At 42.4% G+C, this 26055-nt stretch overlaps 3 protein-coding genes across 6 annotated transcripts; 1 reads left to right on the forward strand and 2 right to left on the reverse strand.

The window, feature by feature from the left end:
• Positions 1-57: 57 nt before the first annotated feature.
• Positions 58-2056, reverse strand: pstk (phosphoseryl-tRNA kinase). 4 transcript variants are annotated; one of them, XM_040176374.2, is made up of 6 exons: positions 1674-2056; positions 1198-1453; positions 848-1049; positions 666-741; positions 484-577; positions 58-387 (listed from the first exon to the last, which is right to left on the reverse strand). In XM_040176374.2, the coding sequence occupies exons 1-6, from the start codon at positions 1923-1925 to the stop codon at positions 170-172; spliced, it is 1098 nt and encodes a 365-aa protein (XP_040032308.2). In that variant the 5' UTR covers positions 1926-2056; the 3' UTR covers positions 58-169. The 4 variants fall into 4 exon arrangements, with proteins under 4 accessions (XP_040032308.2, XP_040032309.2, XP_077959526.1 ...); XM_040176375.2 differs by having other exon boundaries at positions 1707-2048; XM_078103400.1 differs by having other exon boundaries at positions 477-577; positions 1707-2048.
• A 153-nt stretch (positions 2057-2209) lies between these two features.
• On the reverse strand, positions 2210-9205 carry adam9b (ADAM metallopeptidase domain 9b). The gene is made up of 22 exons (XM_040176369.2): positions 8672-9205; positions 8311-8417; positions 8152-8228; positions 7976-8054; positions 7813-7889; positions 7427-7619; positions 7259-7321; positions 7059-7130; positions 6787-6956; positions 6609-6699; positions 6025-6158; positions 5659-5830; positions 5279-5368; positions 4992-5193; positions 4595-4706; positions 4310-4490; positions 4065-4151; positions 3865-3970; positions 3155-3287; positions 2943-3042; positions 2756-2793; positions 2210-2637 (listed from the first exon to the last, which is right to left on the reverse strand). Exons 1-22 carry the CDS (start codon positions 8736-8738, stop codon positions 2514-2516), a joined length of 2475 nt encoding a protein of 824 aa, XP_040032303.2. The 5' UTR covers positions 8739-9205; the 3' UTR covers positions 2210-2513.
• LOC120819194 (poly(ADP-ribose) glycohydrolase) lies at positions 9205-26055 on the forward strand. The gene is made up of 17 exons (XM_040176370.2): positions 9205-9608; positions 9702-9790; positions 9886-10631; positions 10892-11014; positions 11451-11537; positions 11776-11850; positions 14661-14753; positions 15390-15544; positions 17327-17406; positions 17513-17573; positions 17716-17791; positions 18928-19075; positions 22186-22264; positions 22691-22799; positions 24007-24112; positions 24863-24991; positions 25187-26055. Exons 1-17 carry the CDS (start codon positions 9493-9495, stop codon positions 25348-25350), a joined length of 2436 nt encoding a protein of 811 aa, XP_040032304.2. The 5' UTR covers positions 9205-9492; the 3' UTR covers positions 25351-26055.

Here is a 26055-nt window from a genome sequence, read left to right on the forward strand (position 1 = left end):
CATGAATATACATTAAAGCTTAGGTATAACTTCTTAGCATAGCAAAGTAAATGATACAGTAAAAAGTAGACATTTTATTTCTTTGACACAATTAACAGCAAAATGACATGTTATTTACATTAAATTAAAGAGTGACACACGGTTTAATGTAAAGATTCAAGTAATTCAGTCATTGTTTTTCACCTATGATTCTGAGCAAGATCTCCTTTTTCTCATGATCAAAAACATCCACGGCTCTTTTCACCACACGATCGATATCGACATCCTCGTCCTGAGTGAAAGATGCTTCATGAAACAGCTGTCTCCGAAGGGTTTCGAGAAACGTTGCCTTGGATGCGCTTAGCTGAGCGGCCAAAGACCTCATCTGCTCGGGAGCTACTTGATTCTCTAGGTTAAGGGGGAAAAAATGATTATGAAGTAGGGTTTTAAAAGACAAACTGCATACGAACGTCAAATGTGATGTATTAATGACTCACTACTGACCCCTGGCAGTCTTCATGGCTTCAGATATGTGCCGTCTACAGGCCTGGTCAGTCTGGTGAACCACACTAGTTGCACATTTCAGGCGATCTGCCTCCTGCACAGTACGAGACAACAGCACAAATGAATTCTGCATATCTAATTTCCTCCTATTAACAGATTTGAGAGGAGATAAATCGGCACACCTTTTGTTCAGTGTTGTCTACCGACGGGCTCAGTGGGTTGCAAAGTGAGGAAGAGATCAACTCAATCACCCTCTGGCTGAGGACAAGCCAGACAAGAAGAGAAGAGGCAACACATGACTACTCAATTTATGCCCGTGGGCGTCAGTAATACATGTTAATGACAACTTATTCTGCGGTCTTACATGTCACATGTGGACAAATTGCCTGTGGTGTTGATTGAAATGCTGTTTGTCTCCCATGAGTATTTCTGTGGATTTGGAGACTCCAAACGATTCACCATCTCCAATATCACGACAGAGGGGATTGGTTTGGACCTGGTCTGGTTTCTGCTGATGCAGGACTCCACATCACACTGTAGATACACCTGGCAGAAACCCAGTGAGTCTAAAAAAGACAAAAAGGAAAATGAATTAGTAATTAAAATGGTGAAGTGGTGTGGCTTGAGTTATCCCAAAGTTAACCCTAGTTATACACTACCACTATGTTCCGTTATACACTCAAGTGGCCTATGCTGTCGAGAGAAAGCGCTTACACTTCCTTGCAAGTTGGTACACTTCATATCTCATGCTTGGATAGTAGAAGTTGTCATCCAGCAGGAGGACGAGCGGCGCCTGGCCAGCCGCTGAGCGATCCACAGCTTCAGACTGCAGGAGAGCTTGAATGCACTGTTCCCACGCTGCCTTGTTGAGTGGACAGCCGTCCGGCAGCTGAGCCGAAGGTTGAGGATTCTCCAAGAACCGCTCGATGCAGCGCAAAACTGCCTGTCTGTGTAACCTCCATTCAGTGTGCTAGAAATAGAAGAGAATAATGACTCTGGTACCTTATAATGAAAACGTGTTGTTGTTACGGCTTGTTTTGTCTGACAAGCAGTACAAAGCCCAAAGATATACAGTACCGTTTTGGTTCAAATTCATACTTTACTGCTGCTACTGTGGCTGCAAATAGGTTATTCACACAATATATTAATTTGACCCTTCATAAAATATAACATTTATTGTTAACATTTACAATTAAATTGTTGGCTCCGGACGGAACAATTACATTGCTTGAGATCACACCATCGCCCTCCACCACTCTGGTGTGAAAAGCCTGCCCGAGGATCAGGTCATCATACGGCACCACACTCGCTCTCCACCCGCGATGTGCCGCGCCGCGGAGGAGCCGGAGGGCCAGCGAGGACTTCCCCGCAGCAGGTAGACCGCAGAGGACGCACAGACAGGCCGCAGCCCGGCCGACGCCTCCGGCTTCTTGCGCTGCCATGTGCTACCAGAGAGCCGCTTAAAAAAACGACATTTAAGCACATTTAGGCGACGGGTACGGTTGTTAGCGGAAAGCAAATAAAAAATAACTTCCGTGTTATGCTGAACAGAACACGTGACTTCCGTCAACATGCCTTTCAAAATAAAAAAATAAAAGGTTGGATAGCTTGAGAGACCTCTTGAAAACTGTACCAGTGCTTTTATTTTATCAATAAAATAATAAATGGTCGTTTTATTCAGGCTATTACAGGAGTTCTGAGAAACAAACATTCACAACGAAACAAGTTGAAATAAATTGTGTTATTTATTCGGTTTAAAGGCATGATATCAAAATCTTTAAAGTCTACGTACCATAAAATACAAAAAAGGGATAAAGAGATACTTCATGTGCATGAAGTTCAAATAGGTAAACAGATAAAACACATATTAAAGTCTTTACTTGTCTATAAGCCTCACCCACCAACACTCAGACCTTAAACTCAGAGTAGGGGTTTTGTTTTCAGAGCGTTTAAAACTTCTCTTCATACAGTGTTAATCTTTAATAACCATCTTCACAATATATTAAAAAATATGCTAAAGAACAAGATAATCAAGTAGGTATCCTCCTGGGAGGGATTGGTCTGGGTACTCCGGGGCCCTGCCTTGGAACTGGTGCTTGTGCAGGGGCCACATTTTCATCCGCGTTCCAATAATCCAGATCTCCGTACCTGAAACTGACAGGATGAGTGGGAAATTAAGTTACATGTGATCAGCTTGTGCATTGCAAGCTTATATTTCCTTGTGCGTTGGAGGACAATATGGATTTACTGAAATAAAAAAAAAAGTTCGTACCCAGGAATTGGAGTTACGGTAGCTGGTGGATATCCAGGCTTGAATTGGAAGAAAAACAAGTAACGTTTTGATTGATTTCCCTTTTTCTCTTGTCTGACAAGTTTCAGGTAATGAAAGACAGATCCTCCTACTGCGAAAATAAAAAAACACTGCAGTGATAATCCCTAAGAAGAGTAAACATATTTACCGCATTAGAAGGAGCCTGCAATGGAGGCTGAGTTGTGGCCCTTGTCTGAACAATGCCGTTTGGCTGCCCATTCGCATTTCCATTCGGAACATTACGCGACCTGTGAAATTCAAAACCATTTTAGAAGGAGTACTTTTTTTCCCATATAAATATAAAACACTACAGCCCATAAAGTATCTTGAGGTATATTTTTAACTTGAGCTGATGTTTACTTAAGGTGTCGTCCTTTGAGGCATGGGTCAAGGGTTTCTCTCCTGAAGAAGTACAGCAGCAGCAGAATGAGAACGATAAGAACAGGAACCACCAACAGGAAGAAGATCAACAATCCGTCCCTGAGGGAGTGGTCTGTGGTAGAAAAGATCATGTTTGAATCGCAAACATTACAGTACAACTTATATTTACTTGCATTAGTAGCCATTAAGCTCAATATTGTGCATCCAATTATCAAAGACTAAAACCGGTTTGTATCTGGGTGTGTCAACAACAGACGTAACTATTAACCACACATCCTTCGTCATATAAATAGAAGACAAAAAGTCACCTCTCGCCACAAAAACAGCATCTTACCGTCAGCATTTGGGCTAAAAAAAAAAGCCCTTGACCGCCGCTAACTCGGTTTCCCCCATCTTGCTCTACATTTAATATATAATACACTGGACACTTTATTCTTGTCTTTTGTACATGTTTGTCTATTATCCTGACAATAAAACTTCCTTCTATGTGCAACATACTTGGCCACGAATGGTTCTGATTCTAATATGAAGCAGAATAGAGGACTGATGACCGATCTATTGATGCACATTAACCACAACATTTTTATATAATATCCATATTGAGGTTTAAAAGTGTGCCATGTAAGTGGACTGTACGTAGTAGAGAGTGCATTTTATTTTGAAAAGTAAAAACATCAATTCAAACCCACCGATCTGAGCAGGGCCACTGTCTATGCTGCCACCGCGTCCCGCCCGGTCACAATTAGGTGGGGCCCACCCGTTTTCACAATGGCAGTTCCCTCTGTCATTACATACCTGAAGAAAACATTACAACAGCAAAGATACACTGGTAAATTTTGGCTGGTAACTAAGTAAAAGTTCAACAAAAGCAAATACAATGCAGACTAACCCCTTTGCTGTTACACGTTGCCCTGGCATCACAGTTCAGCTTGGGCAGCAGCGCAGAGGCGTTCACACATTTGAAGTCTATGCAGGTCTGAGGGAGAAGGTTTTTAAGATGACGCTGTCATAAGGAATCATAACTTACTTTACTTTCACAATGAGAGTATTGTCCTGGAAGACGTCATTAAAGTAGGTCCGCATTCCATTCCTTCGCTTAGGCATGTACACTTCTGAAATGGTTTGTCTGCCTACCTTTCCATTTTCACAAGGGCTGCCAGAGTTCACGTAACCCGGATCCAGCACATCTGTGCCGAGGTTGAAGTCTACATTTATACACTTTTCCTTCCCAAGTACTTCGACACTGATTTGGGCACCTGGAGGGGGGTTGTTGACGTCCACGTTTGTACACTGTAACTTCCCACACATGGAATTTCTGCAGTGCAGATTCAAGGGAGCACAGTTGTTAATGAGTTACATTTTTGAGAAATAGAACATTTTAGTTCATATGATTCAGTAATGAAAAACTACAGTACTTACGCTAAAGTACATCTGATAGGAACGCCGTTGGTACCAATTCCACAGTTCCCAAACGTGTTTCCCCTCATATTTGCATTCTGAAAACAAATATCCGCGGCCTTTGTTGCTGGACCTACAAATAAAAAGAAAAGAGAAAAAATAACCAACAAATAACACTAATAGCAGGAGACGTGTTTTAATATCTTTCCAGGTGACCACGGCCTCTTGTTACACTTTGGGTTGGGTAATAAGCGTTTTACACAAACAGATATAAGTATAAAAAAAAATAAAAAAAAAAGTCATGTCTGGCACAACGGGTATACATTAGAGACCGAAATAATGAACAGAAGTAAACACATCTCACAGTTTGAGGTTTAATTAGCTGCAACGGTCTCTTTTCACACATTATTAAATGTACCTGGTGCAAAGAGTTGTTTGCACTGGAAACCATACGTCTGGCATCGACCCTCATAGCAGTATGCAGCAGCTTGACTGTCTTGACAGGGCAGGCCGTCCATGACGTAGAAGTCGTTGGGACAAAACCCAGCCGTGCCGTTACAGTATTCAGGAAGATCACACGTGTTGGCAGACCCTCTGCATGGCGTTCCAGCAACTTTGATCTAAAATAAAAAGCGTTCGCGCAAAACATTGCTTTCATTCAATGAGTCATGAACTACATAACTCTGGAATCAACATAATGCTCACCTGACAGTTGGAGCAGCAGCCTCCCTGAGCGCAGGCCGAACCAGATGTCAATTTGCAGGTGGCAGCATCACAGCATTTATTGTTACACTCCTGTAGCAAATAGAAGCAGATGAATCATATACACACCACAGTAATAAAATAAAAAAAATAGCAAAGAATGTACTGAATATATATTAAAAGAAAATATATTTTCCACAACATATTTTCTGCGTGGTATAACTTTCTGTGGGTAAAAAAAAAAATCTCCAAACATCGAGTAACGGAACACCAGTAATGTGGAATGAGGTATCAAACAAATCCTTCTCCGATACAATAATCCTACTAAATAAAAAACATCCTGTGTGCATGTGTGTTTGTTTATCTGGGAAGCAGTACTCTACCCCGGGTTTGCCACAGTCACACTGCTCTCCTTCCTCCAGTCGGCCATTGCCACATTCAGCTACACCAACCACATCTGACGGGGAGGGCTGGTTTTTCAGACAAGTGCCTCCTCCACGTACAATCAGATTCTCAAAGTCTTGTCCACTGCAGCTGCTGAAAGTGGAGACACCCCTACAAGACGGCAGAATAAAAATGAATGGATATGTTCAATTGGACAGGCCAGAAAAATCCTGGACCTTTGAGCTGTGATTATTTTTCGTAATTTTTTATTTCTCTATTCCTACCTGATTGAAAAAGTGAAAACATGAAAAAGATCACATTGAATTCATAAATTGAGTGTATATGCAACTGCAGGTTTTCTTTACCCAACAGCTGCACCCATGATGCATCTACTGGTCCCATTGCAGCTGCATCCGTCACGGTCATGCATCATGCCAAGATTATGGCCCATCTCATGGGCCACCACAACGGAGGCCAAAAGCAGGTTGTTCGCACTGAACTGGGAAAAACACACATTCAGTACCAACAATCATCATTGTCAATATATCTAAATATACAACCCTGAAGTACAAGTGTAAGTCAATCAATACGTATATAAATATTCACAGTGAAAAAGAGCATTTCGTGTGATTGATTTTACGTTTCTAATGTACTGGCATGAATGAATCTTTCAAAAATGTGAAAAACGTTGGAAATAAATAAGAAAATGTGCCATGTTGGAAGGGAAAATGGCAACAAATGTTCAATCATTGACTCACACTGACCATCACAAGTTAAAGAATTGAAGTCTAACCTGTTTTACTTGTTACTCGGAGGGTGTGAGAATGAATTTGCACTTTTAGAACGCCCCATGAATAATGAAGATGGTATCGGCTTCCTAACAAAAGCTCATGCTACCAAAGCATGATGTGACAGATGGTGTTTAGTAATTACAGGGAGTTGAACTAACCACGTTGATTCCTCCGGCGGTCCCTACGTGGCAGACCGTTCCCACGAAGGCCATACCTAATATGTTGCCATTGTATGCATTAGGCTGACCACTGGGAACAAAGTTTACAGAGAGATGAGTAACAAGCTTGAATCTACATCCCTGAATTCCGAGTATGACGAAAGAACACACTCCTTACACAATGAGTTGAGCATCGTCATGTCTGATCCTTGGCAGCAAAACATCCCGCCTCCACCGGACAAAGTCGCCCAACACCTGTCCGGCGGAGCCGTCCACATTGAAGGGGTTACTGCCTTTAAAGATTTGGATGCCGACCAGCACCACACGGATATTCAGCTGCTTGTAATACTAGAAGAAACACAAGATTATAGCGCATAGCACAAGACGCAAACAACATTTAAATGATTACAAGTGAGTATAATTTCTTTCACAACAACTTGAAAATCTCACCCCATCCAGTAGATTGGCAATCTGCACAAGTTCTTCTCTTACAGCGGTCTCGTTTTGTTTCTTAAATTGATACTGAAAATACGGATTCAGACTGATAAGTCATGTGAGTTAAGTGCGAATATAAAAAAAAAAAACCTGTGGCAGCCAAGTCAATCGCACTCATCTACCACTGAGGTTCGTTAACAGATGTTCACGCTCACCCTGAGATTATCGGCCACCAGCACCAACTCCACATATCTGGTGTCTGGTAAATTGCGCTTCCGCTGTTTAATCAACAGAAAAAGAAAAAGCCGTCATGTCACTCTTCAAAACCAAGACACACGGCAAACCATGTGTTCACTTCGGGTGCACGTGTTGAGCATCCTGACCCGAAGCAGCGAAGTGAGAGACGTGCCAGGCTCAAAGGGTTCGTGGCTTTGCGTCGATGCCGCCTCATTGACGACCCCACAGGTTGCGGGCCCGGACTCGATGTCCTTCATTAGGTACAGAAGGTGCTCGTTGTTGGTGGACTGTGGCACAGGCTCAAGTCCATACGTCTCATTTCCAAGGAAGATAACGCCCCTAAAAATAAGCAGCGCATAGCAGATGCATCGTTAAATAAATGCCTTTGAACAAATCTGTGAACCACTAAATGAAAAACAATTCCTCATAATAAAATAAAGCAAATATCTGTGGTAAAAAATGTTCCACTAAATTCTACAAAGTTGATATTGAATCAGAGGAGCTGTAGAAACAGCGAGAGAGATGTTCAAACCTGAGGCCAGAGCATGTGCTGAGTGCCACCACTGAGTCTTCATGTCCCTCCACCTGTCCATGGTAATAGCAATGTACCTTGGATGAGAAAAAAATAAATAAAAAAGGGTTCAACGGTTGAAACTGAAAGCGTAATATAACAGAATTAGTAAATGTCAACTTACATGCGGTTTCGGATATGACGTATTGTGGTTACCAATGGCATCACTTGAGTACTGAACAAGGTTTGGGTGCAAAAAGTCTCTGAGGAGAAGAGAACAAATACCTGGTATTACATGCGATTTCTTCTGAAGCATTATGAAATAATCTCAGTAACATTAAGTTAGGACTTTGTGCATACCTGTTCTTTTTTAGATGAAGGAGGTGTTTTCTGTTGTTTATGTTAACTGAATAGGATATAGTCTCCTTTCCATATTTCTAAAATGGATAAAAACAAGAAAGCGTTCTCAAAGTTGTCATTTTAAAATTCGTGAAATATAATGTATAGGTTGTGTCCTACTTCTTCCGACTGTGTCGGTCTGTTGATGTTCCTTTTCAATCTGTCAACCACCTGAGGATTTACAATGGAGTACTTGGAGGCTTTTAATGTCAACCCATTGAAAATGTCTGCAAGGAAGGTGAATACGGAGAAACTGTAAATATTTAGGAGGCAAAAGGAAGACAATACATTCCTAAACCTGCACTTCTTTTAAAAGTAAAAAACAAATAATCAAGCATACAGATCCAGTTTATTTTAGACAGAAAGCAAGTTTAACCCCCACACAGAAGAGCGGCCAAAATCGTACAAACGAGTAGTGTGTACAAAAAAACACGAAAAACACGTTGTTTTTTGGCTCCATCGAAAGACGAAACAACATTACCTTTGCTGTCAATCCACGAAAAGCAAGATAGCAAAACAAAAGCAAATACGGTGTGTTTTCCGACCATGGTCCTGGTTAAAGTTTTAAGATGCTTTCTCTATTAGCCCGTGTGTATTTTGATTATTAATGACTGCATCGTTCATGCCGTTGCTTCCTTACTGCTGGCCAGGTGCGTCATCGAGGGCGTGGCTATAACGACAGGTGAGCGGAACAAAAAAGTGAGTGGAAAAAAAAGTGGAGTGACACTACTGTTAATCATTTGCAAAATAGTTAACGTGCAACCAATCAAACTTTATCTATTTCACTTGGCTGCCCTGTTGCGTTACGTATTAGCTGAGTCTGAAACAATTATTCGTTAATGTTAACTGTCCAGAGCGGTTGATATTTCTCAGTAACTCCAATAATATAATATATTGCTTTTTTTCGACGGTTAGCTGGATTAGAATTTCTCAACATCTAGTGTTACATCTATTTCGATGGTTGCTCTTCTAAACGTCGACGAGAACTGCCATCGAGTTATCGCGTTGTTTCAGTGGTGATTACGTCACTCAACCGCGGAAGTGTTTCGGTGTTCAGAAGCCGTCACAAGTACTATTGTGTGTTTACACACGGACACAAAACTAACAGCGTACGTTTAAGCTATTTTAAAGTGTTGGTTAGCAGGTGACCGTCAGCTAACACACGCTGTGATTTCGTTTAGTCAACCTACCGTCGGACAACGACTCACTACGACCGAAAGGAAACGTCTGAATAGTATAGAAATGCGAAACACCATTTTCCAGCACCGTTAAGAATCCAAGAAACAACAGTTTGTGTCATGCATGGCTGCATACTATTTTTTACGGTTTTCTCACCTATTGAAGAAAGGACTGCCTACGAAACAAGTCTGGACAAAATCAAATAACGCCTCAATCGTGGTGTCTGCTCAAGTTGTGTTGTGAGTATACACAGGCAGTGTCGTTTTGTGGTTGAACTGCCGGGAGACGCACATCTCCGATGTCTTCTGTGTCTTACTTTGTCCTTTTTGCAGAATGACTGCGCTGGTAGACTTTGAACCTTCAGCAAAGAGACTCAGGGTGGAAATCAGCGCCCAAACGTCTCCTTCATCTTCTCTCCGAGGTGATTTGTTTGTGATGCATAGAACATATTATATTAAATATAAATATGTTAAATTTGCTGCTGTCTTTGTAAAACGATATTGTTGTATTCTTCAGGGCCGTCCTCGTGTATTCGGAGCAAGGATGATGACACACTAGATCAAGAAAGGAGGCAAAACGGCACCAAGATGGACATTCGACCAAAGACTGGAGCAGACAGTTTGCGCGGTGTGAAGACAAAAGGTGATCGGCGGAGAATCGGCCCCAGTCCCCAACAGAAGTTCAAAAATACTCTTCACCACTGGCTGGTTAAGCCCCCACCAAACCCAAGTACACCGGAAGGGTGCAAAACGCCAGAGGATGTAGAGATGGCCGGAGACTGTAGCTTTCAAGGCACTTCAGCTCCTCTTCTGGATGGTGGGAATGCTGAAAATGTCCTCCTGTCCGATGCAGAGGAAAAGGACCAACCGGCGTCACCAGAATATCTGGCTGAAGACGAACCTGTATCACCAGCTTCCGAGGATTCTGAAGGAGGACGTGGACGAATGCAGACACAGTCTCACAGTTATGGTGGATGGGGAAAAAAAGAAGCAGATACCCGCTCAGAGGGCTCTGCCAAACACAAGACAAAAATAACAGACTTCTTTTCAGGGACGACATCACCAGATGTACCTGTGAGCAGGGGCGGGCCAGATGAGTCTCCAGAAGAACAAGATACAGACGGGGAAACTACGTTTGCTGCTGACGAGCTGGAGGTCAAGTGGCTGGGGACGCCAATCAAAGAACTGAAGAGAATGCCTGAATGTGGCAGCGTGCTTCCTCCGCTGAGGGACGTTCCTGGCGAGCACACTGTGATGATACGGGTTTGAGACTTTGTTCTGTTATACTAGTATTCACAGCATTTCAAGTGGTTGCATTACGGGAAACGTACATTAGTTTAATTGGTCAACCCAATATCATCTTTGCAGGTTTGGTAGTCAGCTTATTTAAGTAATAATTTGTACATTAGGAGGATATCTCATACAAATCAACATGACCATATATATATATATATATATATATATATATATATATATATATACACACACTAATGCCATTTATTTTCATTCAATCCCATTGACAGACAGACCTTCTTAGGAGAGGAAGAGTTCCTGTTCCGTATCCTGCTCAGTTTAAGGATACTTGGGATGATGTCCATGTCAAGATGCCTTGTTCCAGTTCGAACCTATTTCCTGTACTGGATGAGGTAACGGCCCAAGTGTTGAAACTCACTAAGAACAATTGCCAAAATGTAAAAAATAAATATGAATTACACATTCAAATATGTGCTAGGCTGCTTCTAATTGCACTGATTCTACATGAGTGGTTTAATATGGATCATGTAAACAGAACTATAACATTATATTGCTGGTTCAAGGCTGTCTATTACTCCTGCCAATAAGTATTATAGCACTGGAATACTCCATTTTATATGTATTGAAATATCACTGGACCTTTTAACTTGTCTTCAAGTTATGATGCCACGGGTCCACAGTTTCAAATCTGGGTCTTCAGGAATGAAAAAAATGTTACTTATTTATTAAATCGCATAAGCACAGCGTTGTTATTCTTTGCATATGAAAATCCAAACTAAAATCCTCTGCAGTGAGCCAACACTAATATGTTATTTCTTGCTTCCACAGGTAACACATGGACTTCAGAATAAGAGTCGGTGGGAGTTGATTAAGGAGACTTTAAACAAGACATTTTTAAGTCAACCCGAGTTGAAGGCAAGTTTCACATCTTTGTCTTTTTATAGGCGAGGTCTTCTGTATTTCAATTAATGAAACAAGTGTCACAGGTTGTCGTAAAGACATTGTCGTCGTCGTCGTTGTTGTTACTACGCCCAACCATAAGATGGAGCCATAAGCCCAGAAACGGAGAGTCTCATCATTTTGTGTTTTCGACTTGTTTGTCTGAAAATATCAATTAAACTTTTCAACTTTCTCTAATATTTGTTTGTTACAGGAGGCGATATTAAAATATAGTGCTTCGCAGGCCAAGAAATGGGACTTCACTGCATTACGTCTGTACTGCACCAAGGTAAACCGTAAACACGTTTGTTATGATAACGGATTGTTTTATGAATGAGTGATAGAATTCATTAACTGTAGTGCAAACGTGTAGAGAAGGATGGAAGACACATGTTGAAGATGTTAGAGGGGAAGCTGTAGAATAATTAATCATCATCTGTCCGGATACTTTATTGCCCCACAGAAGGCGTTGTAAACAAATGTTGGTGGTATACTTATAAAAAAATTAAAAAAAGAAGTAAATACAAGGCATTTTTTCCACGTTACGTAAAAAGAGCAACTTGACTTTATATAATGTGATTCAATTCCATGCAATTCATCTCCTTGTGTGGCCATTTGGCTGCTTGGAGTTCTACGGTTCAGATTGTTACGCTTTGGTTCAAAACAACTTCCCTACTGCACCGGGCCAACTCCTTTTATTCACTGGCGAAGGTTGGTTGTTACTCAGAGGTGTCTGTGTCTTCCCGCCTCGTTTGGCCATCACCCTTTGTCTCGATGCGCTCTGCGTCGTGTAGAGGATCAGAGGGCCGTCCTACTGGCTTGTGAAGGGGAAAGGAATTTTCCATTTGGAGAGATGGGCCGTGTCCCCCCCCCCCCCCCCTCTTATAGTAGGAATACATCAGCTACATGTTTTTATGATATTGCACATTTCAGGAAAGAAGTGCATGTAACTCTTTATTTTATGAATGCCAGTACGTCAAATGTGTTTTCTATCATTTCGTACAGTAATGGAGTTCTCACAGGAGAATGTTGCAGCACCCTCAGCGGCCAAGTGGGAGTCAGAAGAAATAATTGAATCTTTTGTAAAAAGGTCATGTTTAGTAACTTGTCAGATATGGAAATGGCTGACATTACATCCCAGAGAATGCTTTACTCTGCCTTATAATGTTAAAGGCAATTGTGTTCCATAAGCACGCCATAAATCATGTCCAGGTGGGAGAAAAGACATGAGGTTTCCACTACCATCAAAAATATAACAATCTAGTTGTATTTTGAAGTGAGGTGCCACACACACTCCTGCTTATTTGATCACTCACTGTTCCGTTGATTTGAAGTGAAGATGGTAATTCTGAATCAGTGCCGGTTGGTGGTTCAGGAAACACTGTAAATCTTTCTTATTTCGCCGTAGAATTGTGAAGGGAAAAGTGTCACTCATTTGTGTTTCATGTCAGAGGCTTCATGGAGCTGTTGAGAGCCACATGCTCTATACTGCACGTATGCCATTGTAGCTCACACATTTGCTTCAATTATTCCCCTTTTATTGCAAAGTTGTCGCATACTGTTCATTTCCACAAAGACTGTTTTATTGCTTCTGCCCCGTCCGACATAAATCTGTGTTTTAATAGTTGAATATGCTGAAACTACAGCAGCAATTAGGCTACACATCTTTAATACATAGATAGAAAGCGGCTCATATTCTGCTCTACAGAAGATATTGCTGTCGTTTCACATATTTCATTTTTAAAACCAATAACCAAGGATTTGATTGAGGTTTGATTTATTTCCGATGGACACTGAGGCAAAATGGGAATAGCGAGGAGCGCAATGTAACGTTTCCCAATTTTCACGTCGTTCCCTTTGCTGGCGAGATGCCAAATTGGAGACACTGGAGCCGACTTATTTTGAGTGTCAGAGGAAAGAAGACGTGGATGCCACGGAGTGACGGGCCAAGCACCCTCATTGAATATTCATCTCTGCACGCGCGTCTTATGAATAACTGAAAGCTCTTGACGGACAGCTTTTAAAATTTTTTTTTTTTATCAATTTCCCTTTCCCTGGCAAACCAGTGCCGTGTTTACGGCTATGAGCACGCAAGTGTTTTGTTTTTACGCGGCCACACGTCCGCAGACGCACTCAAGCAGATTGCTTTATTGCTCTGACCCCTGGGGAATAGGAACAGGGGCATCAGGAGTTGTGTTAAATCTGTTTGGCAGCTCTGGTTTCTCACGTGCCGGCACGCCTGCATCTTGCTTGATTACTTTGTCAGTTCGCTGTGATGTACGGACCTGTATCAAGTCATGCAGAGTGTCGGTTTAGTTGATTTGATGCACTGTCTTGCTGCTGATTTAAAGAGCCGGGCTCATGTTAGCTCAGCCACATCCTCCTCCTCCTCCTCCTCGCCCTGTCAACTGCTGCGCTTTATTACACCCACAGGAGGCGGTTTATGATATCAACCAGGTCATTACTTATGACAGTGTTTAGCCAGGCTTCTTTCGCCATAATATAAATGTCCTCAGCTAAATCACAAGTGGAGGCTTCTTGTCCGCGGTACAAACTGTCCTTTCCATTCCAAACGCCTGGTCATTTGCATCTCTTCCAGGAAGGCTATTTAATCAGCTGGAATGGTCGTGCAACCTCGATGAAATTGCTCTGTGATTGATCATTTTGACATTTTGCAGCCTTTATGGGTAAGATATATTATCCATCACTGCATTCAAGCAGTGTTGAGGAGTCATTGTTGATTGGTTTGTTACTTTAAAATTGGCTTCCGGTGATATTGTTGGGGACCAACTGTCCAGCTATAGCAGGATGTGTGTCTAAATGCTCAACATGAGGTAATAATGAGTTTTTCCGCTTTTCGTTTCCCACTAGCTGTTTTTACATTCGCTTGAACAGTGTTGCTTTTAGTAGTCCTTTAAATGAATATTTTTATGGATTTCATTGATTTGTTTCTTCGTAAAAACTAGAAATAATGTGTTGACGTTTTGATTTAGCTCCGAGCTGTTGATTTTATCCGTCCTGATCAACTCTGCTAATAATGTCACAGCTGAGTTTTGTGGCAAAGGAACAAACATAAACAGATCTCCTGCTCTCTCCAAGGTCCTGGAGCCTGATGCTGCTGAACATCTGTTTGACTCCCTGCTGCCAGATATGGTGCAATTAGCACTGAGAGCATCCGAGCTCTGTACCAAGGTAACCGCCATCACTAACCAACAGACACCGACGTCTGTGGCGTAGCCAATCACCGCAAAGGTCACGACACGAAAAATATCTTGTGAAATAAGTAAAAGGGTGATTTGATGGCCATTTGGTCATCTGGATATTCGGGTATTGCTGATGAAGAGCAGGCAAAATCATGTGTCATTAAAAACATTTTTTGGTAATTTAGCAGCTTGTAAAACAAATTGTTTGCAAAATTAAAAGCGCTAGTCTAAAATGGATTCTGTGGGCTACAAATTCAATTGATTCTGTGGACAACTGGTCTGTTTGAGGTGGAGAGATGAAGACACTGAATGTGTTCTTACGTGACTTCAACACAAAAAGTCCAAACAAAGTGTTTTTCTCCTGTCTGGATATAGTTTTAATGCAAGACGATTTCCCAGTTGTCATGACTGCATTGCTAATGCAAATGCAGTGTTTATTTGCCAACACACAGCCTTTACTCTTATGAGCACAGCTGGATGTTGATTGTGAATATAATGGCTTATTCACAAACCGCAGTCGTGGAAAATTGCCACATGTGTTCAACCTACTACAATCTGGTGTTTGGCAAATTGTCAAAACAAATGATTTTGACCTTCCTCATTGCTACCTTTGTTCCACCTCTAGCCAGTACCCCTCCTTAAGGGAGGCATGAACCACTCCATCACCATGTCACAGGAGCAGGTGGCATGTCTGCTCGCCAACGCCTTCTTCTGCACCTTCCCCCGCCGCAACTCCAGAAGGAATGAATACTGCAACTACCCAGACATCAACTTCTTCAGGTAAAGTATGGATGTGGTAGTTTTATACATGACCATTTAAAGTTACATAATGCTGTTACAGGCACTGCTGTATATGTTTATTTATTCATCATTTCATCTTCTGGCTGGGTTTAAAATCACAGCACGTAGATTTAATTACACACTGTCTTATGACAAACGGAGACTATGCTCCCCCTCAAGGATTTACACACCGATCTGAAAGATTTTCCATTTTAAAATATCTGGAAACAGATGCTTCTTTTAGGCTGCAATACTTACACAGAACTATACATTACTGGTGATTTTACCAGAACAATAACTACCTTTCTGTAGAGCCAAGCAATTTCCTTCAGGAGCTTTAAATATGACAAAAAGGAGGGCCGGAGGGTCGTATTTTGATCCCGCTGTGGCGATCATCTGAATGGTGTAATGTAAAAGCGGTCGGCGGCTCACTGCTCGGTCTTGTCCCCCGTCTCTGTTGGCATCACAGTGTAATTACCTAAATGGAGATGGAATTAGATCAAGTTTGACTCAGATGGCTGCGTTTGACAATGGAGAAGGCCATTGGCTGTTTGGCAGAAGGCTGTAGCAGAATTCAATGCATCAGTATTTCATTCACGTACAGGTTTTGATTTTCTGTTAAAAGGAGAACCACTGTCATCAGTTTAGCCGTATGCAAAACAGCAGTCTAGAATCACTCATTTTCACTTATTTAGTCATTGTTTTTTTTACTCTCGATAGAAACTTGACAGTTGCAAACTTTTTAATGTCCATTTGTTTGCCAGGATTAAGTTACATTTTCTTTTATCCAACATTTCTTACATTGAGATAAAGTGGACTATTATGCTATTTAGTTTTTATTAAGCAATTATTTTCTTTTCCTGATAAAACCCTCCCCAGCGATTCTACATACTGTAGTCACGTATCCTCTTCTCCTGTGTTACATCATAACCTTTTCATATCCAAGGATGGTATATTCATGTTATATAATTGTGTATAAATTCTCTTTCCCCAAAGACCGTATTGCAACTTGCTCCTAAAAGCCTGTTTTCCCTAGTGGCTCGCTTATGTCAAAGACGTTGCCCCTGAGGACCACGCAATTGTTTCTACAAAAAACTAGAAATGAATGCAGCAGCAGACTTTGTTGAATGCATTTCTCCGACTCCCTGAAGGGCTCTTAGTACATCAACCTTTTGTCATTAGCTTCATTTTAAAATTTCAATTCAGTTTCTTACTTACAGTTGTTGGACTTTGTGCTCAAAGGTCATTCAAACCCGCCCACTGCACCTCACTACGTTCTGTCTGTCTGTGTGTGTGTGTGTGTGTGTGTGTGTGTGTGTGTGTGTGCGCGCGCTTGTAAGATATAATTTTGGGGTGGATTGACCTTTTGCCTCCCGAGGACTATGTTGCTTAAAGGGGACACAGGACTTCTTAATGTACCCCCAAGGAGAGGCAGCTTCCCTTTTCAATCTTTTTTTTTTTTTTTTTTTTTTTGTGCGAGTGCTGTGAAGTGGCGCATGAGTGTGACTCTGTGATGGCAAGCCTGGGGCAACTGCGTTGTCGTAACAGCGTCGGAACTCCTGTATAATAGCTAGTGACTGAAAGGGAAGCTGAGTGAGAGATGAACCAATTTCTATCAAAAGTTAAGGCATGACTGCACTCACATGGCCAAAGTGGGGGTCGTGTGCTTCGGCGGCACAGAGTCCTTTTTTCCTTTTCTTTGCTCTAGTTATTTAACCTTTAGCGGACTCTGCTTAATACAAAGAATTTCAGATTTCATTCATAATCTCTTCTTGCCTGCAGGCTTTTCGAAGGTTCCTCTCAAATGAAGATTGAGAAACTGAAAACCCTAATGTGCTATTTCAAAAGTTTCACCGAACAAAGTAGGTGTTCAGATTTATTTTTTAAATAGTGCAGCAATATGTTGAAAACGAGGATGAATAGCGTGCAACATTTCATTCTTCCCATCTCGTTTTTTTTTTCTTCCAGAGCCTACCGGACTTGTAACATTCACACGGAAAAGCTTGGATAAACCTCTGAATTGGACAAGGTGTAGTGTAAAATATTTGAATATATTATTTTGCCTCTGTTCCGGCCGTTTGCTAAATCCAGTAAACTGTTTGCAAAGCAAACTGGGATCGTCTCAGTTCCAGTTGGCAACCGGAAAACCTAATTCATCTTTTGTGTTTCAGCTCACAGACTCAACTCACAAAGCTCCACATTACCTGTGAAGGCACCATTGAGGACGATGGTCATGGGATGCTTCAGGTGAGCTGCAGAGGATGGGAAGTGTGCTCATTCGCGGATGCGCAGCGTGATTCAGAGCGACTTTAATTTGCGGAATCACATTCCTTTCGCTTGACCGGGCGTGTGCTCGGTTCCCGTCCCCCTTTTGCCTCGGATGTAGTCAATCACCGAGCCACAACATTCCGCGGTCTTCCACCCAGAATGCCTACTACTGCTGAAAAGGCCCTTGGAGGGAGGCCGTGACGCGTCGGAGGGAGCGCGTGCTGGGGTCGGGGGTCGAGGCCTCTGAGCCTCCTCTGCTCTCTGTGTCGGCCGTGCGTCCTGCACGCTGTCAGTGTGTCCCGCTCTGCCTTTCACCTTTTGTCTGCCTCCAGTTGCCACAAGCTGACAGCTGATGTGCACACATGACCAGCTCCGGGGGCACGCCGCGGCCCGGATTGATGGATGCTCTGCAGGGTGGGAGGGTGGGGTGGGGGGGGGGGTTGCTGACAGCTTGTCAAAGCGGACTTTGGCGGATGGGTCGCTGTCCCAGAGTTGAGTGAGCAGTTTGGGGAGATCTACCCTGAGGATGCTGCTCACCCCTCTGCAGCCTTATGGGTCGCTCCGGACTGCCGAGGGGCCGATGAGCAACAGCCGTCCGTTTTTGAAATTAGGATTAAACGTTCCACACGCCTGCTTTCTAGACTAAAACAAAGACTGAGCTCAGACCATAAGATGCGTATTTTATTGTGAAGTAAATCTGTGTATCGGCCCTCTTGAAAGACCACAAGCAGCGAGTTATACATCACAGGCATCAGTCAGCAGTCAATTTAGCGACATGTTTGTGACTGGAGGGACGTGTTTACTTTGGACTGTGTGGCTGCTCTCTTGTTTTGAAATCTGCTTCTGGCAGCAGCACACCTAAGTGCAGCTCCCAGGGAGCGCTCGCTTCGGCACGGGGGACAAATGTCTGAGTGATGCACGCACCCCGGGCCACGTTTCCAATCCGCTTGTCAGGGATTCTGTCACAACTCAAAGAAAAAGGGCTCAGACCCTTTCATGTAATGTTTTCCTCATATACTAGTATACTAATATTCTTCCCAGTATGAAGAATATTTGAACACAGGACACTTTTGAATTAAAGTGTTTTGCTTTTTCCTTTTTCTCTTGATTGACAGGTGGATTTCGCCAATCAGTTTGTGGGAGGAGGAGTCACCGGCTCGGGTCTCGTCCAAGAGGAAATCCGTTTTCTAATCAACCCTGAGCTCATTATCTCTCGCCTCTTCACCGAAGCCCTGGATCCCAATGAATGTCTGATCATCAAAGGTCAGTGATCAAAACTCTCTCACGACTTTTGTGAACATGTGTCCACTGAGTCAATCTTACCATTCCTTCGTTGAATGGTAATTTATTTCCGGTGATCTAGATCTGATCAATAATACCCCCTGGGTTCATTTTGCTTTTCCTATAATTTGACAGACACACAGCATGAAGTAAACTCCTTCAATCTTCCCCACTCTGGCTCAGCAAGGGGCTAAAGGATGTTGGTGGCAATTGGCCTGTTTTCTGTATCCGTCCTTGTCACATGTTCCCTTTTTGATTGGCTACATAAGGGCGAGTCTCATCAGTCTGTCCTGATTGCTCTGTTGGTGTCTTTCTGTTGAGCAATTCTTACTGACTACACTTCAGCAGTGAGTGGTCGGGACAGGCCAGTAGACCCAGTAACAAGAGCTGGACTCAAGAGTCCCAGCAGGTGGCTGATGTCTGCTGACAGTTTCTTCTTCTTCTTCTTCTTCTTTTTTTTTTTATTTTTTTTTTTTATCCGTTGAATTCTGTTTGTCTAGACTGTGGCAGCAGTTTGATTACATTTGACTGGTTATAAAACATTAATATATAATGACTGAAGGAACTTCTACCATAGAAAAATATAGTTTAACAGTAACGTATGGATTTTACAATAGGGTTACAAAATACTTTTTTTTTTGATGAAAATAGATCAAATGGATGTATGTTAAAGCAAATTACACCTTTTTTCCATTTTAAGTATTCGAATATAATTAAGCCCATCCTCTTACGAGTGTTAAATTATGTTATGTCTTGCGACACTGCATCGGTCTGAAACACTACCAGTTTTTTAGTAATAATTTACGTAAATATTCTTGGCAGGGGGCTCAGATTACACAGAAAGTATTTGTGTTGGATGTTACAACGACTGTGCAAACATTCAGATTTTCTGCATATGGTGCTGTGCTCTTTATGCTAAGACACTTTTCCATAAATAGATAAACCGCCTCACTATGGCATCGCCGAGTGGGTTGGTTTAGAGACGGTGCCTCCGCCCTGCTGCTCAGCGATCAAACTCGCTGCGGCCGAGTCACCTTCAGACTTCTTCATCTGTCCCTCGGCTCCACTTGCGCCACTTAACGTTATTACCGGGTCCCAGAATTAATTACCGCTGGCGGACCTGCCCAAGACCTGTTCCGCTAATGGACTCTTCCATTCCATCATCTTTATTAAACTCTGCCCGTATCTCTTGCCCACCCACTTCCCCCCCGCTCTAAAAGCAGTGCACGCCCTCCGCCGCACTGAGGACGTAACTCGTTTTCCCCCTGCAGTACGTTTCTTGGCATACAGTAGGGAAGCTAATGGATCTTACTTCAGCTCAGAAATTTGCAAAAGTGCCCAAGCCTAATTGAATTCTCCATGATTGCTAGATACGTGGCTTCCATCAGGCCGGCCAAAACGGTATCAAGGGGGGGTCATATGACTCATTGGTGCCAGTACGAACCATAAAATGTGGTTGATTTCTGCTTGTTTTTTCTTCCTGACTGGAACAAAATCACGCTAAATGAAATGTAATGCTTCTCTCATTGCACAAAACTGTTTTATTTTTTTCTAGGTGTGAAACCGTTTTATTTGGATGTCTTCACAATCAGACCTCGACAGTTTTCCAGTAGTAAAACGTTCTCGTTTTCCCACTTTAGCCTCAACAGGGAAATGAGATGCGCTCCTGACCTTTATATAGTCTCTGATCCACCACAAATATGAGACACTTTGTTCTCTTGTATTTACACATGAAAGGAACTATATCTGCAGATTTTTATGTAACCTATTTGTTATCTAGAAATCATTTCTAATAACCCGACACGTCGTTCCCCGGCCAAGATTGATCTGCTTCTCACTGAAAATAATGCTTGAATGGCTACAATGTGCATACAAATATTGTAATCATAATTCATATTGTTCCTAAAGGTTGTTCATTTCAAAAGCAAATATTGTTGATCCAATAAATGAATACAGGAGACCAATAAAGGTCTCCTGTATTCATAGTTATTTTTTCCAGGTATGCTGTTGTCTGTCTGTGGTATTTTACAGTGAACTAAACATGCTTTACATTTCTATATCTAATTTCTAACAGTGCTTTAATATTTTACGGTATTCTTGAAGTAACTTTTTTTATAAACCAACTTTTACCATGTTGTTACAAATATGTTTCTGTAGCTGGTCAGGGATCTCGATTCATTTGCCAATTGACTCTCATAATGCATTTGTCACACTTTATAGCTGTCTGCAGAATATTTACCCACATTTATATACTATTTTGGTATTAAACCGCTTAAACCAGCAGGAGGTTGTTACCTTCTGAGTGAAGATATTTCACTGTGCTCTTACATACCGTTCATGCCAGTTCACTCTCCATAAGCAACCAGACGGCTACACAACTTTGAGTTCCCTTCCTTTTTCTTTTGTTAGTTTAAGTGATACCAATAATCAAAGCGATACCAATTTTGTTGTTTTTGGCCAGTATTTTGAGGATTTGGCTGAAAAAGGTAAATATTAAGTACGATGTTACATATCGCCCATTCTGCTTTGTGCTCATCAGCTTTGTTTTAAAGGTTGTGCTTGAAAAAAAAGGTCCGAGGCAGGCTGATTATCAGAGAAATGTCAAGTGGAATCCACTCTGGAGATTCCCTCCCCCCCCCTCGTGTAGCTGCTGACCAGGGCCCCGCCACTAATCACTTGGTTCATTCACTTTGCAGCATGGAGCATCCCAGCGAGTGCTCTCCACGGCCTGCTGCTAATGAGCGCTAATGAATGGGAGGGTAATTCGTGGCCTCAGTTTGACTGTGCTGTTGCCTCACTACCCTCCGTTCCCTTTTCTTACCGGTGCTGAGTGCTCCCCGATGGGCTTGGGGGGTGGGGGGGGGGGGTTTGGTCGCTGCTTCTCCCGTTGTTTCACGGGGGGTAATAACTTGACCTTCCTCTTGTCGGGAGACGGCTTCTCTCGTTTCATCCGATCACATGAGGCAGAATCACTGCACACTCTGAAAACCTCTTGTTTTTCACTGTTTATTTGTCTGATTGTTTGAAATGCAAACTGACGTGTTAATGCTTTGCAGTGACGTGTGACTAATGCCCCTGTTTGCTATTACCAGGTACCCAACAGTACAGTAAATACACTGGCTATTCTCACACCTACCAGTGGGGGGGCAGCCACCGGGACACAACTCCAAGGTACGTACTGCGCCTAGAAAGAACAACATGCAATGTTTAACCCCATCGAGTCATGTTTGGCTATGCTAATGAGGGGGCAGTACAGTTAGTCCATCACTTCATCAAGACTGTAACTATTTGGTACGAACATTCATGGTCCCCAGAAGAGGATTCCTGATGGCTTTTAGCTCCTAAAGATTCACCATACAAGTATGTTACAGACATTTACGTCTCCCTCAGGATGAATTGGAGCAGATTCTGTGATCTTATTTCTAGTTCCATAATGATAAATATCATCTTCATCATCATGTCATCTCTTTTGATGTTGCAAAGGATGTTTTCTGCCTGTTTTATTTACTTTCTTTTATGGAACGTGCTATTTCTGTGATAGATGGAGCTATAAGACAATGTTCTGAAACCATTTGTTTAATTTGCTTTGTTTTTCAGAGATGGCTGGCAGAGAAGATGCACTGAGATTGTGGCCATCGATGCGTTGCAGTTCAAGAACTTTCTTGAACAGTTTAATCCAGATAAACTAAACCGAGAACTAAACAAGGTATTTTATCTTTTTAATCTTTTCTTTCCACAGTTTTCTATCTAATTAAGTGTCTTCATTCTATATGTCACTAAGTAGTAATGCTGGGTTGTGCCCATAAATGTGTTATTAATCTACCAGTGCTCTTTGGTAAACTTTGATCTTCCACAGTCATTGATTTGGATTAATGTTTTAACTTTATTTGCTATTTCATGTTTGGTTTTCACCGCTTGAATGAGTATAAACCCTTTTCCAGTAAACAGTCAGATTATACTTAGGGGTATTTTATGTGAAATACAGATTGATATGTTATGTCCGTTTGTAATAGAAAATCAAGATGTTGATGTTGTCAAGTAAGCATCTAGGAGTTTGGCAGCTCTGACAGGGGTGTGAATAATGCACCAACATATCGATCAATCCCCCATTGAATAGTGTTCAGCTCTGTGATATCTGCCCTTCCACAGGAGGAATTTATGACTGATCAGAGGGAGACGGGGGGGTCCCCCAATTCATTTTCACTATTCACCTCATTCACAGTGTGAAAATGAATGCCCACAGCTCCTTCAGATCTTTCATTTGACATCTGCCTTTTAGAAATAATTTGCCATATGACATCTGGTCATGTCTAATGCCCTTGTTTGTGCGCATGGGGTTAGTCCACAGTGTTCAGTCGCTAATATCTTAAACCCGCGCCAAATGCACACCAATGGCAATCGGATTGATGGAATACGTGTGATGTGACACAACGTTAAAAAAAAGTATGTTCACCCGGGCCAGCCAGCCTTTTACGTTTTCAAGCCGTGAGCGGTGTGTCGAGCGTTCGCCTGCAGCCAAATGGAATTACTTTGCTCCTTTTTCGTAGGCCTGGTGCTTATAAAACATTGCAACAGTGATGTGGAGCAACATGGGGATCCCAGGACCTGAGGCCTGATACCGCCTTTGTGTACTAAATGACACGTCACTCCCAGCTTACCTGAACGGCACGGCCCTGTGTGGCTGATGTCTTGATCTAATGTCATCCAAAGAGAACTTGTTTCATTTATCATTTATGTGATGGAAGGGCGTTAATCCCCATGAGGCGAATGGCGTTTTTTTTTTACGCCATTCATTTGAGCCCTGAATGATCTTGTTTCCTGCTGCAGGACTTTTTACAATAATATAAAAATTGTTTTGGGCTCCGTGTTTTCCATCTCCCTTTCCTAACGTGTTGCTGTTGGTCTTCCTGCAGGCCTACTGTGGCTTTGCCCGACCCGAAGAACGAAGCCAAAACCTTGCGGCCGTGGCCACGGGGAACTGGGGCTGTGGGGTTTTTGGAGGTGATGCACGTCTGAAAGGTAAGCACGCTTCCCGCTACTAGATAATTTGGGCAAATGGGGCTCCAATCGTCCCCATTTGTCTTCCGGGAATGTGTTCACTTAGTTATGCCCGATTCGTTGCCTTCCTCCCATTGATCAAATGACAACGTTGATATGTTTCATTAATAGTGAAATTGATCGTCTTCTGCAGTCCATCAATCCGCTCCAGCGCTCTGTCTCAGCTTCGTCTCACTGTCACTGTGCAGGGAGCTTCAGGATATTTTATGCTAACCGTTTGCAGCACCTTTCTGTCTGTGGCCTCGGATAGCCTCGTATTTTTTAATTATCAGATCGTTCTTGGGGAAAAGCAGTTGAAACCGTGCAGGGGAGAGAAACTGCTGAAGTGTAGACATTCAGTTCAGCCCTCTCCTGAAAATTGTTGATTCAGTAATGCACTTCTACTGTCCCAACGTTCATTAGTCAGCAGACGTATTTCCAGACTCTTAAAATATTCACAGCTTCCCGGGGCCGGACCTGGCTTCCCTTTGTAACTAATCCAGAGTTCTCAGTGGGGGTGAGCCCTATTCCCAGATTACTTTTACTGAACATGCCACAGTGGCTGGTGCGACGCACTTTGATGGCAAAGTGACTTTAAAAAAAATATTATTTATATTTTTTATAATCATGAAGAACAATCCAACGTAAAAAAAAACGTATCTTTACTGTAATAAAGCAGATTTGTTGCCACTGTCAACGGAGGAGTCTCAACACCGGCTTCTTTCCCTCCAGCCCTGCTCCAGATGCTGGCAGCTGCCGAGGCGGGCCGAGATGTGGCATATTTCACTTTTGGTGACAGCCAGCTCATGACAGATGTCCACAAGATGCACTCTTTCCTTACGCAGAGAAAAGTCTGTGTAGGTAAGAAAAACAAGCATCCGGTCTGCTTCCTGTTTATAGGCAGCTGTGTTTATGCCTTTCTTTTTTTGCACTCCGATTTCCCTGGACTGGACAATAATTCAACATTAATGTGATTAATTAGGTCTTGTGTTGCAAATAACGTGGTCTGCGACACGAGGCCAGATCACATACACAATCTTCTTGTCTCCGTCACAGGGGAGGTGTATGATCTCCTGGGAAAGTACCACAGCTCAGTGTGCAAGAGCTGCCCCAGTCGGCGCCCTGACGTCAGCCTCTACTCCTTCATCTACCAACAGGTCGGCTCCTCCCCAGCGCCGGACGACTCGACCAGACATCACGTCCCTGGAGACGGCCTTTAAGGTCAGGTGGCTGATGAGTCACCTTGCCTTATTTACTAAAAGAAGAAAAAACACATTTAAACCTTCGTTTTTAATGACAAAGTTGATTAACAGTGGTGGATAAACCAAATGGGGTCTCCACCACTGGCAGTGGAAAAATAACAATGTAGCATGCAGATCTTCAAGAACGATGAGACTGCAGAGGGTGATTAGTTACGACCCCGACTGGCGCCATGTTCATTTTGCTGCTGCTGGTAATACACCAGTGGATTGAGCTTCGATATGACGCAATTGTGACTTTAATGGTGAAGCAAAGGTTGTTATCCATCTTCCGAGTTTGTCGTGTTGCCTTTTTTTTTTTTTTTTTTTTACACCCACACGTATCCAGCCTAATTGGATTGGCTGTCAGAAATCAAGTTAAAGGAAAGGAATAACAAGAAACAAGATTTGGAAAGTTTGGCTTGTTTTAAAGACCAGCAGGATTCTTTGTAAAAATCATCTTCTAACTTTTGCATTCACAGCAGAATTCTACTTGCAATCATAGGTCCACTCATACATTTTTTGGATTATTTGCTGTATGCGATGCTCATACTAAGAAACCCAGTTGCACTTAACGGATGAATTTCATCTGTTTGTTTCTCTATTCCACACCTCATTTCAATGTGTATTTCTTATTTAACAGATTTTGATTCTGAAACGGTCGAAATAAAATCAGTTTGAAGTCAA

The sequence above is a fragment of the Gasterosteus aculeatus genome, chromosome 5 (assembly GCF_964276395.1).
Source record: "Gasterosteus aculeatus chromosome 5, fGasAcu3.hap1.1, whole genome shotgun sequence".
NCBI classification, from domain to species: domain Eukaryota; kingdom Metazoa; phylum Chordata; class Actinopteri; order Perciformes; family Gasterosteidae; genus Gasterosteus; species Gasterosteus aculeatus.

Excerpts from the sequence above, each read along its gene's own strand:
- adam9b (XM_040176369.2), bottom strand. The coding sequence starts at position 8,738 with ATGGTCGGAAAACACACCGTATTTGCTTTTGTTTTGCTATCTTGCTTT. Across the intron at positions 6,159-6,608 it reads CCGCCGGAGGAATCAACGTG|TTCAGTGCGAACAACCTGCT; the intron begins GTTAGTTCAACT and ends TGTTTTTCCCAG. Across the intron at positions 4,152-4,309 it reads GCCCTTGTGAAAATGGAAAG|ACCTGCATAGACTTCAAATG; the intron begins GTAGGCAGACAA and ends CTTCTCCCTCAG.
- pstk (XM_040176374.2), bottom strand. The coding sequence starts at position 1,925 with ATGGCAGCGCAAGAAGCCGGAGGCGTCGGCCGGGCTGCGGCCTGTCTG. Across the intron at positions 742-847 it reads AATTTGTCCACATGTGACAT|CCAGAGGGTGATTGAGTTGA; the intron begins GTAAGACCGCAG and ends GCTTGTCCTCAG. Across the intron at positions 578-665 it reads TAGACAACACTGAACAAAAG|GAGGCAGATCGCCTGAAATG; the intron begins GTGTGCCGATTT and ends CGTACTGTGCAG.
- LOC120819194 (XM_040176370.2), top strand. The coding sequence starts at position 9,493 with ATGGCTGCATACTATTTTTTACGGTTTTCTCACCTATTGAAGAAAGGA. Across the intron at positions 17,574-17,715 it reads AAACCTCTGAATTGGACAAG|CTCACAGACTCAACTCACAA; the intron begins GTGTAGTGTAAA and ends TTTGTGTTTCAG. Across the intron at positions 17,792-18,927 it reads ATGGTCATGGGATGCTTCAG|GTGGATTTCGCCAATCAGTT; the intron begins GTGAGCTGCAGA and ends CTTGATTGACAG.